The sequence below is a fragment of the Tiliqua scincoides genome, chromosome 2 (assembly GCF_035046505.1).
Source record: "Tiliqua scincoides isolate rTilSci1 chromosome 2, rTilSci1.hap2, whole genome shotgun sequence".
NCBI lineage: Eukaryota > Metazoa > Chordata > Lepidosauria > Squamata > Scincidae > Tiliqua > Tiliqua scincoides.
The window spans coordinates 144,041,490-144,053,645 of NC_089822.1; the positions used below are offsets into that span (position 1 = coordinate 144,041,490).

At 42.0% G+C, this 12,156-nt stretch overlaps 1 protein-coding gene across 5 annotated transcripts in view; it reads left to right on the plus strand.

Annotated features, from left to right (window-relative positions):
* The window catches only part of CEP112 (centrosomal protein 112), a 362,246-nt gene that overhangs the window by 248,209 nt on the left and 101,881 nt on the right, over nt 1–12,156 (plus strand). For all 5 annotated transcript variants that reach the window (XM_066615054.1, XM_066615053.1, XM_066615055.1 and 2 more), the window contains exon 21: nt 410–640. In XM_066615054.1, the coding sequence (XP_066471151.1) occupies nt 410–640 (231 nt within the window). The remainder of the gene's footprint in view (nt 1–409; nt 641–12,156) is intronic.

The window sequence follows — 12,156 nt, forward strand, 5'->3', positions numbered from 1 at the left end:
TGACAGAATTGAGATATTTCACTCCTTTTTTTTCTGCATCGAATGGTATATAACATGATGATATGATTCCTACAAACTGCAATTTTAGCGCGTGACTGCCCCAGTGTGTGTCACCCCCCTGGGCGCGTCACCTGGTGTGGGCTGTGGCCGCAGTGCATGTCAGAAAAGATCCTAATTCCCATTGAAATAATTGTGACATATTTAATTGTGACATCAAGTAAAATGCATAGGCTTATGATGAGTCTTGCCATCAACTATCTGGGCAGCATGGATACCTCAACAGAATCATCACTGGTACAGTAAGAAAGGCTCTCAGACTTATTATGGTAGTTCTTTCTGTAACAGGTAATTAATTTTTTTTAAAGAAAAAACTAACCCTAAAAAATGATCACTGTTTTTGTTTTTAAAGATCATGTCTGATATGGAATCCCAGATCCATACGCTGAGAGAAGAGCTTATTCAGGTGAATACTCAAAGAAAACAGCAGCTAGTTGAACTTGGCCTTCTTAGAGAAGAAGAGAAGCAAAGAGCTGCTCTGGACCATGAGGCTGCCATGAACAAACTTAAAGCTGACTCAGAAAAGATGATCCTAGACCTGAAAAAGACGAATGCTGCAGAAACAGAGATGGCCTTGGAAAAGGTAAGCACAGAAGCCCAACTTCAAAATCAATTACTGCACAGAAAAGATGGGAGTTTTTCAAGTATGGGAAAATGGTCTGTGGCATTCAAACTGTGAATTTTTTTTATTGGTGGGGGTGGTGTGCTAATGCTATTGCTGAACAGGATCCAGAGATCTGCAAGGCTAGTTCCATTGTCATAAAGGAGCTTGCCCATCTCCTTTTCTTCTGCAGCCCATGACGCTCCCAAAAAAAGCAGCTTCTGCCTTTCCAAAATCCCCTTTCCCTATGGAAATGATAGTGGCAGTCCTCTTCCCCACCACCTCCAGTAGTGGGATAGAAGCTTTGATACATCCCTACAAAGAGAAGGAAGAGACAGCTTCTTGGGACAGCAGAATGCACAATAAGAGCAATGATCATATGACTCAATATTGCTGCAACTTTGGAATGCCCAGGCATGTGGGCACAACTGCTTGCATGCATACAGCTGAAGACAGTAAGGGTCACAAGTGCTTCACAGGAGTACTTGCCACACTACTTTCCACAGGTCTTTTAGTTAACTATGCAAAGCCTAAGTTTATTGAGATGGGTTTGTTGTGTTCTCATAGCTCCTGACTCGGGACCCCAACACCAACCTCTCTGATCATTCTTGTGCTGCTGCCAGCCTCTAGCTTGCCAGAGTACTGGGTAGATAGTGTTTCTTCCTTAGGGAAGGCCTGTGCTCAGTCAGAAGCATTCATCACATCCCTGCGTAGGGAGGAAATTAAATTGTTTGAGGAGGAAGGGACTCAGCAGAACTCTTATGAAGGATTAGACCTTATTGACGTGCCTCTAAATTGTTATCAAAGACTATTTGTATCCAAGAACTTGTCCAGTATAAGAGGGAAAGTGAGAGGATGAAAGGCTGCTACAGTTCAGCCCAAAAGGAGGCATGATGGTATTTTCTCAGGGAATACCCAGAGGTTTTCCAGTACCCTTTCCATACGTTTTTTGATGATCTCCAAATGCTATGTATTGCCTGATATAAAAAGTTGTGCTGATTGATGTTCCAGGGGCAGCATTGACTTGAAAGAGGTAGCATGCCGACCATTGTGTGTGACAAAGTAACCTGAAACTTGTGATGAAAGCCAATGGTTCTATGAGCAACACTTACTTGAACATAATTGTTATTGAAGAAGGGTTGGCAACACTTGTTCCCAGTACATTCAGATTGATCAAATATGGGTTTAAGAAGATATCTTTCTGTTCATGTGAATTTGTCTCTTTGAAGTGGACTGCAGGAACTTATGGATTAAAAGGCAGTCTTGACTCACTAAGGGCCCAATCCTATCTAGTATTCCAGTGCTAATGCATCCTCAATGAAGTCCCAACCTGAAGAAGACCTCTGTGTTAGCTCCCCTACTACTGGATGCAGAGCAGTGGCGTAGCTAATGATGTAGTAGCCCGGTGCCAAACTGAAAATGTTGCCCCAGAAGTGATGTCACAACTGGAAGTGACGTCACGCCTGGGCTTTTTAAAAAGTGAAAATTGGGAGGAATCCACCTCCCCCCCCCAGCAGCTCACCACCCACTTTCTGTACTGTCTCTTCCCCCCCCCCCCCAGTCAGTGGCATGTATCTGCTACCTGGGGGTCAAAAAAAATTTTGTAGCTCCACCTCCATAACAAAATAAAATTTAATTAATTAAGTAAATAAAAAGTTATTGGTTCCATGCTGTATCATAATAGCATCTCATTGGCACCCAGAACAATCAGTCTCATAGGTCAGTTTTGAGTTAAGAAAATCCACTTTTTGTTCCATAAAGTTAGTTGTGTTTTCATTTTCTGGTTAATTGGCCATAACATTTGATAGAATAGAGATATACTAATGTGGTTTGTTTCTTTGCATTCTGCATGAAAATACCTTTCCAATGATATATAACATGATGGTGGTATTCATACATACCAAGATTTTCACAATTTTGTTCACTAGTGTCAAGTTCAATTTGTTGCCCCCCTAAAGCTTGATGCCCAGTGAAACTGCTACCCCCAGCACCCCCTTAGCTATGCCACTGATGCAGAGCATGCCCCATTGGCATGGCTGCATCAGCACTGGAAAGCTGGGTGACCACTATACTCCTTTTGGACCCTCAAGTCAGTTTACAAATACATGAGGAACAAAGTCTCTGGGAACAGTATTCAAGAGACACTGTAAATACAGAGCACTTTACTTGATCTTTGCCTCCGATGTATTTTCTAAAGTTGTAGCAGTCCTATGGCATTTGCATCATATGCAGAGTGGTAGCTATATTGTTTGAGAGGATACCTGCTCCCCAAGTGCTAGCTAAGGATAGAAGAAGACAGTGACGACAGCACAGATGGAACATATCCAGACAGCGGTCAAGTGCTTCATGGATCTCTTGTTGGCATCCTTGAGTCTCAGAAGACTATGGTATCACGCTCTGAATAGTGTTCTGGAACAGAGTGTCCTCTCCAGTGCGCAAAGCCTGGGTAAAGTAGATATGGAGGATAGACTGTTACCCATGCAGCAAATCCCCGCTCTCCACATCGCTGAAATGGTCTAGTGGAAAGGCAGTGGCCAATATGGTTGGTTCCAGCGGCGTTGCAGGAGTTGCCAGAGCGTGACTGTGTTCAGCCATGAACTGCCTCAGGGACTCCAGCTCCGGATTTTGCCTCGAGGTTGACTCCTGAAGCCTTTTCCATAACTGGATGTAGCCACAAGGCAGTGGAGGTTTGGGATCAGAGTTTTCCTTCTCTCACATGAGCTGCCTTCCCAGGTTAATGAGTCCCATCTACCCGGTGGCTGTTTAGTCGCCTCTTACGACAAGTACAGCCAAACTGAGGGCCTATTTTTATCCCCAGCCCCCAGGGGATCACAGGTTTGCAATAAACCTAAGAAGGATATAATTGTCACCAGGATAGGACTCTGGACAAGGTGAAGAACAACATGTTTCTATTAGAAGAAAATCAACAGAAAGTGACTTTATTTGTCTCAAGTTTCTGCATCAGGCAGATATTATGAGCTGGCAGTACTACTGTGCATGCTGATGTCATGCCCAGAATTAGTCCAGATTTCATGTGAACCTTTCAATTGGGGCCTTTGCCCAGATAGGTCATTGAATGGCATGCCTCTCTGGCAGACACACAGAATCCTCATAGTGACAGATTCACGCCTTTTCAAATAGGGAGCACAATGTAAAGGGGAGGGGCAGAAGATAGGGAACCTGGACAGATGAATATCAACAAGCTTGTGCTCAGAATTGGCCTAGCTCTCCTGACCTTCCATAACTAGATCCAAGCGTTGCATATTCTCATACACATAGGCAGTACTTAGGTGAAGATAACCTGAATAGACAAGGAAGGATGCATTCACCTGTGTATGGGAAGATTCACAAGATGCTGACTTGGAGAGAGCATTATCTGGGTTTCCTTGGAGGGGAGCATGTAATAGGGAATTCCAACAAGAAAGTGTACTGATTTTGCTGGCAAACCATTCTATAGACTGAATACGATCTCTCTCCATAAGTCTTTAACTGGATTGCAGAAGAGTTTTGAAAACCAGCGACAAATCTGTTTGCACACCCAGAAAATCATCAGTTTCATGATATGGTTCAAGCGTCCCAAGGTATGCGAGATGAACATCCTGATAATGGTGCAACAAGCAGAATTTCTGGGCACTTTTCTGTTTTCACTTCTGCTGTTCCTGCTGCTCACCAGGAAGCACAAGGTCTAAGTTGTTCTAGCACCCCTGCCCAGGCACCAGTAGGGACTGCCAGAATTCCCTGACCCCTGATGATGCTGTTTGCCTTCACTGTCCACCTTCCCTTCCTGCCCAAGAGGAAGAAAGGGGCCAAGAGTGCAGGTGACAGTGGACAACAGGAGAAAGAATAACTATCATCTACTCACTCTGCTGCTCCCTTCCTGGGCCCTGCTCCCCACCACCATGATGATAAAAGCTGTGATGATGGCAAGGAGGAGTAGCAGCCACTGCTTACTCATTCGCCTGCTGGCTTTTTCATTCTTGCCCAAAAGGCAAGTGACAAGCAATGGCAAGGAGGGTAACTGCTTTTCTTGCTCTGACTTGTGGAAGAATGAGTGGGAGATGTCTTGGGTAAGAAGGTGGTGGATAGGGGTCCAAAACTGAAGGAGACCTACCTGAACACTTCCCAGTACCAGAAGCCACCATTATGTACATTATGTACAACACATATGCCTTTATTGTGACTGGCTTTGTGAAATGTTAGTGTTTCAGTGTGTGAATTGTGTTGCCAGATCTCAGTACATGAAATGGCACAACATGTAACTGTTGCAAAACAGTTGTAAAACAACTTAACTGGAGCAAATCTACCAATGTAAATTTAAATATAACTTTTGTTTCATTTTGTTTTGTGAGGTTTTTTTGGGATGGGAAATACAGATTTCTATTTAAAAAGTTTCATACTACAATAAATAATACATAATACATTATTTGGATGGGGCTAAGTACTGTATTATAGAAAAATTATATACTGCTTCTTCTGGATCTTAAACCCCTGGTGGTTTTTCTCTGTCTCAAAGAAATAGCTCTTCGATAGTTTGGTGTTAAACTACACTGAAACCTCTCAAAATGCATCTATACATTGGTCAGTATTCAGGTGTTTAAAATATTTTGGCACAATCTGCAGTTTATTACAAAAACTGTTCTTTGCATATAGAGTTGGAACAACCCTTGTGAAACTGACATTTCATTTACCTGCATCAGGTTTTTGGTCTATAATTTAAAACAGCATTCTAAGGATTATGCTGGAAATCTGCCAGCCTGAAACCATTCAACGGCTGTGATCAACAATTCAGAATCTTTTTTTAATTTAAAGAAAGCTGCACTTGGCATAATTATTTAAAGCCAAGGTCAGAGAAAGTATTTAAACCTTTGAAATTCATAATTAAAGGATTAATATTAACTTGTGAAGACATTGTCATTTTTGCTTAAAAGTTGAATTTGAATCCCAATTCTTTTCTTTCTTTGATCTTTTTATATTTAACGCATAGCAAAAGCAAAAGTTAACTTCTCTCCAAATTGAAGTTATGTTGCTTTATTACTGTGAAATACTTACAGCTTTAAAAAAATTAGCTGACTTTAAAAAAAGAAATGCAGCTAAAATAATTTCTAACATCAATTTTTATCATATTGCCACTATTTGAAAAAGAAGACCCTACCTTATAAAGGAATATACTGTCCTCCTAAGTCTACACAGCAGCTGGACTGTTTGTAGATCATAGTATTAGTATTTGTGTGACTTAACCAAATATTAATATGCAAAATGCCATGTAAGGTGAAGGTGCAGTACAAATTATATATATGGTATGAGGTTTCTGAGGCTTGGATAATGAAAGGGCAGTCTCTAGCACTGGCATACAGTCCTACTGCTCTTTACAGTGTTCTCTTTCCTTTGACCTAGCCTCACCCACATTGTTCTGTCTCTTCCTTTGATGCTGCTTCAGTAATGGACCACCAACAGTGTAAACATCTTGAAAGTTCTACTTGTATTTTACCTTAAGCAAGACTGTGCCTCTCCTGCAAACTAAGAGTCCCACCTTATGTGTAAAAAGCCTTTCTCTCCTTACCTTTTTACCCCACATACAGCATAGCTGATGTTCACATAAAGATTCAGCCTCTCCTGCTTTTTGCTCTTCTATGCATACTGGTTAGTTGTCTATTCTATCAGGAGCAAATGAGCCCCAGAAGATTGCGTTTTTATGCTGGTAACTTTAAAAGGCTCTTACTGAGGTTTTATTCCAATCTTGGATTATTTTTTTTTTGCAAGAAGGTGTTTGAGCTCATATTCCATCATTCCATGGCCAGATGTTACATTTATCAAGAGGGCCTACAAAATCTTCTCCTAACAGCAGGCACTGGCAGAAGCCACTTGTACCAAACACTGAGAAAGCAAGTATGGAGCAGGCAGTGAATTAAAATAAGGACAAAGGAGGAAAACCTGTGGAAAAATTGTGAGGGGGGTATCATGACCTTGCCCAAATACTTATTGTTGGGAAAGTCCACACCCCCCTCCATTTTATAGTCACTTGCACACGATTGACTAATTGATTTAAACTGGATTTGGGAATATGCCATTTTATCTGTATTTTTCTTTTAATCCCATATGCAATCTGACTCACAGTGCAATCCTATCTCAATGATCTGCCAGAGCATTGGCCCCTGCACTGGCAGAGGGTGTAGCAAATGTGCCAAAAGGAACATTGCAACACCTGGCAAGTAAGCAGTGTTGGCGGAGCAACTTACACTGACCTGCCCGTGCTGCATTCAGACACAGGGTGAGTTTCATGCTGAGCATCTTGGGGTGGGATAGGGTGGTGGAAGGGTGTTTTGTAAGAAGAAAGGGCTTTTCTGAGTTGGGGAGGGTGGAATGGGACAGATCAGGCCTGGGTGTGGCCTGGTTTGACCAAGGCCTCTTCTGCCCTCTCCTAACCCCCCACCCAGCCCAGCTGGTATAACATTGGGCTGATATGACTTCTGCCAGCTATGTAGCTTTTGGAGATCTGAGTAGCCTCATAGGGCAGGCTGGGGCATTACTCAGGGTAAAGGGGAAAATATCCCCTTTCCCTGAGGAAACCTCCATCCGCCTGCTAACATGCGCTGGATACAGTGCAGGCCAGTGCAGTTTAGGATTGGGCTGTCAATCATTATTATCCCTGTGTGTCCACTAAGACACAGTAAGGCATAATCTTCGAGCCCTAACCTCTGTTAGATTACCTGGTGACCCAGTTTTGTTTTGGTGATATCACATTCTGGATCTCTGATCTTTGTGAAGAGCTCAAGCATTAGCCACAGGATTTGATTTGTTTCTTTTTGGGGTCTTTGCTTTACTCCAAGTTAGAACAAACCAATATAATACAGAAATAAGTGTTAAATTTTAAAACTAACAAGACCTGGAATAGCAACTGAGAACATGGTTTTTTTAAAGTAATTTAAAACTTGAACTGCCTCTTCTTTGTTCTCTAATATATAGCAGAGGAAAAGTCTACATGAGTTTTTAAAGTTAAAAAAAAAAGTACGGCTAGAGAACTCAAGTAGTGAGGTGGCTAAGATATTGGACGAAAAGTTGGGACTGCCCAGCAGAGGCATAGCTAGAAGCTTTGACATCCAGGCCCATGAATTTGACAACCCCTCCAATACAACAAAATTATTTTCATTAACAGTGATGACATGAAATGAATAATAATAATGGCCACAAAACAAATGAGGTGAACATTTCCCCACAAGCAGGGAATGAAAGCAGAAGGTGGTTTAAAGGCAGAAGGGTGGAACTTTACAGCAGTCATGCACACCAAGATCCTGTCCCCCTTTTCCTGTCCCAATACCCTCCCTGACTCTCTTCTGACTGATGCCAGCTAAATAGCAGGTGTAGGTTCAAGAATTCAGTTGTTGGTCTTAGTATCTAGACAACTTACAGGGAAGTAACTAAAAATATTATTTCCAGCTCCCCAGCTGTCTTCTCACTTCCCCACTGTAAGATGCAGCTTGCGCCCTATTAGCTCTGCTACACTCTGTAGGCTGTCGGGGAATAGGAGTGGGCTGCCCACCTTATACCATAGATACTCGCCTATAGTACGTAAAAATTTTTGTCAAGTACAGGTGAAGCCTATTTATCCGCATTAGTTCGGTTCCGTGACTTGGCATGATTAACAAAAAAGCGTTGTGCTAAATCCCATAGAGTTACGAAAATAGGCTGCAGCCTGACACTTCCGGATGGAAGGAAACAAGGCAGCTGTTATCAATCCCCTCCCCTCTGTACTCAGCCCTCCCACTTCTTTCACAGGTGGAATGCTGGCCTTTTAAGAGTTCAGTCCTATGCCTGCCTACTCAGAAGTAAGCCCCACTGTAGTCAATGGGGCTTACTCCCAGGAAAGTGTGGAGAGGATTGTAGCCTTGCTGGGCTGTTTTGTTTCCGTAGGCTAGAGCACGAAGAGCCTGCACCATGGGGGGGGGGAGGAATTCAGCAAACTCCCTGGGTTTTTTAAAGCAATCCCTTCTGTTGCTACCACAACTGCCCCTGTGTGTGTGAGCGAGAGCTAGCTCCACCTTGCTGCACGTGCTCTGGCTGCAGAGGTTTTCTGCCCCCCTTTCCCCTCTTCAGCCTCTTTGCTGGCTGAGGTGCTCCAGGAGTCTTACTGTTCCTTACCAAGGGGAGCCTCTTCCATGGCTCCAGGGCTATTTCCCTGCCTGAGCCTTTTTGCAGTGTTTTGGGCTGCCTGGAAAAGGAGGGAGACGCCAGCGAAGGGCAAAGGTGTGTGTGACTTTCAGTTCCCCCACCCCATTCTCGCTGAGACAAATCCACAGATAAAAAATCTGTGGATAAATAGGCTGCACCTGTAATCAAGCTCAAATTATCACTTCGCCTTATCTCTGGGTCAATCAGAGGGCAGAGCCTTTCAACTCTGAAAAGTTTCCTTTCTCCAGCAGGCAGGCACCTCTTGCCTATCAGAAGCATTACAGAGAGAGTTTCTATAGTAACTTTCCTGGGAAATTCTAGCCAAAGTTAACCTTTTATTCTCCTCTTTTGCAAATGCTGCTGTAACCTGGTTCCTTTTTGCAAATGCATGCATTTGGCAGAAGTCTTTTTTTTCAACACCAGGATGGGATCTTCCTTTCTATTAGAAATAAAGTCCCAGGCTACAATTCAGTGCACCATTATTTAAGAATAATTCCCATGGAAATCAGTGGGTCTACTTCTGAGTAAAAAGGGTTACAAATATATGCAGCTCATCTCTCTGCTGTGAACTGAATTGCACACTCCCAGTTATGTGTTATAAGTTGTATGTTACATGTAGAGCTTTGAGCTTAACACACCAGACACCTTAAACGTGGATTTGATTCACGGATCTCCTGCAGTGGTTCCCAGCCTTTTCCCCTTGCATATCCCTTGGCAGCCCATTTCCATAAATCATACCCTTCCTACTAGCAAAATGTTGTAATTAATAATACAAGCCCTCATCTCCTCCATATGAAAACCCAGACTTCATGTATTCATCTGGGTGTTTTCTCTTTTCATCTGTTTGAAGAACAGAAGACTCTGCCTTTGCACTGTTTTGCACCAGAAGTGTGCTGAGAAATTCTCGGTGATCGATCACTTTCCATATTATATTTCAGCTTTTTTACTGTGTTGGTTTTTAATCACTGGTGCATACATGAATTGATGACCAAAAACTAGCTATTGGTGGAGCTTTCACAGCCAACCAGCTACCTCCCTTTCTGCCTTGCTGCTCCTGCAAGCTATTCTGGAGCATGACCTGCATTATGCCACTCTTTTTCAAATACCCTTAAAGGTCCTGTTGAGTGCCCCTGGGGGTACGTGAATCCCAGGTTGGGAACCACTGTTTTTCTGGTATGTAGTTTACAGTGCACTTACTCTGATCGTGTGGCTTACGGTGGTGAAGACCAGAATTTAAAAAGAATAAAAATGTTTCTTATGATCTTTTACTATGTTCTTAATAAATTAGAGACTGCACAGTTCTTAGGTAACAATTAGTGGTGGGTTTTTTTCACGATCTGGCCTCTGGTAAAATCAGACAAAACTGTAATCAGACACCCCCCTAAGTTCAGCCCCCGACTTATCCAAGGGTCATAGAAAATTCCATTATTTTTTGCTCAAAACCTGCCCTTGACTCATCTGTGGGGTTGACTTATGGGCGAGTGGTTGTGGTATGTCTTGTGGCTTAACAATTTGTACTGGTTCTTCATTTCTTTCATTTTTGGATTTTAAATTACCTTTTGAAGGCTTATACTATTTATTGTACTGTGACATCTGCTTCTATCCCATTGCTATTATAGATGAGGACTGTATACTTGTTTGCCAGTACATCTAATCTAGCAGCTGTAGAATGTAGCCAGGCTTTTTAAATATGTCAAGAGTTCTATTCTGACTCATGTTCTGGGACTCTGCACATGATTTAACATACATAGTTACATTTACTGTATATACTACCTTTCTCCCAAAGCATTCAAGGTGGCTTGTATTTGAAAATAATACTTAAGAATCTGAGAAACATGATGCAAAAATAAACGTAGAGGGAAGACCCAAATAAGAAATTCAGATACTCAGCCTTTCACACTGTTGCACAATGAAGCTGAATAATGTCCAGGTGGAATGGTCACTGCTAGAGATAGCTATAGGAGTAGAGGAACCAAATAGCAGTTGGGCCCAGCTGAAGCCAATAGAGGGAGCCTTGTTGTCCCTGTCCCTCTCTGATTCAGCCTGATGAATGACTGTAAAGAATGAGAACAGCAGCCTTCCTAATCAGATTGTTGGAGGCACTGCTTCCATCACACTTTGAAATCTGCTCATATGCAGAAAGCAAGTTTATTCTGCTGATCATACTTGCCAGGCTACTGATATTGTAAATTTTGCCATGAAAAGAAAGAAAATCATTTTTTCCCTAGTAGGTAATGAATGTATTGGCAGCATGTTCTAAGATATGGAGAATTTCATTGTGTTTATTTTAAGAGAGACAGAGTCTGCACAAGAGAAAGTGAGTCTGAATACTGGTAGCCAGTCAGACCTACATCTGCTCACGGCATTCTAGCTCCAAAAATATAATTCTTTATATCTGAATGAATAGTTCCAAATTTGGCAGTGTAGAAACTGTTTTCTCAGTACTACTGCTTTGTTGCTGTTTCATTCCATCACTTGCTGTGATTTTAATTTCCTTTTCATAATTGTTTACCTCATTTCTATACCACCAAGGCAAGTTACATGCCGTAATGCAATTTTAAAATGCAATACATATAAAACTGTAGAACATTTTAGATAAAGTAATTCAAAAAGAAAGCAACAGTAAAAGCCTCCTGCCTGCTAACTGGGCAAAGAAGCACCTTTTTAAGTGGTGTCCTTTTTATATTTAGCAGGGGGAGAGTAACAGTCCCTCTTCCCCCCGCATGGTGTTTTTTCCAGTGACTGTTGCTGGTGTCTCTTCTGCACCTCTTTTTTAGACTGTGAGCCATTTGGGGACACAGAGCCATTTATTGATTTATTTTACTATGTAAGCTGCTTTGTGATCTACTCTTGTTGAAAAGTGGTGTATAAATACCCTGTAGTCTTAATAATAGTAATACTTCCATCCAGTTAAATTTCCAGTGCCTGATGGAATAAAAATGTTTTCACTTGTCACTGAAATAGAATGGGCCTCTAGAGAGTGTGTATTCAACAGACCTAAACCACATTCATAATTGTCTTGGCTAACAAAAGCTAATCTCGCCTCTTGGAAAGATGGTACATGGAGCAGAGCCTCATCAGTAGATCTCAAAGGGACACATATTGGACAAGGCATTTTTTAAAATGCCTTTAGAAGCTTTCTTTAAAAGCTTTCAATTGGGTTCTGAAACAACCAAGTACCCTATGCATATCTTTCTGAACTGGCATTATATGTTCTTATGTTACACCTGTTAATAAGCAAGTAGCAGCACTCTGAACCAGTTGAAGTTTCCAGATTTTCAAAAGCAACTCTCTTGTGTAGTGCATTACAGTAGCTCAGTCAAAAGGTCACC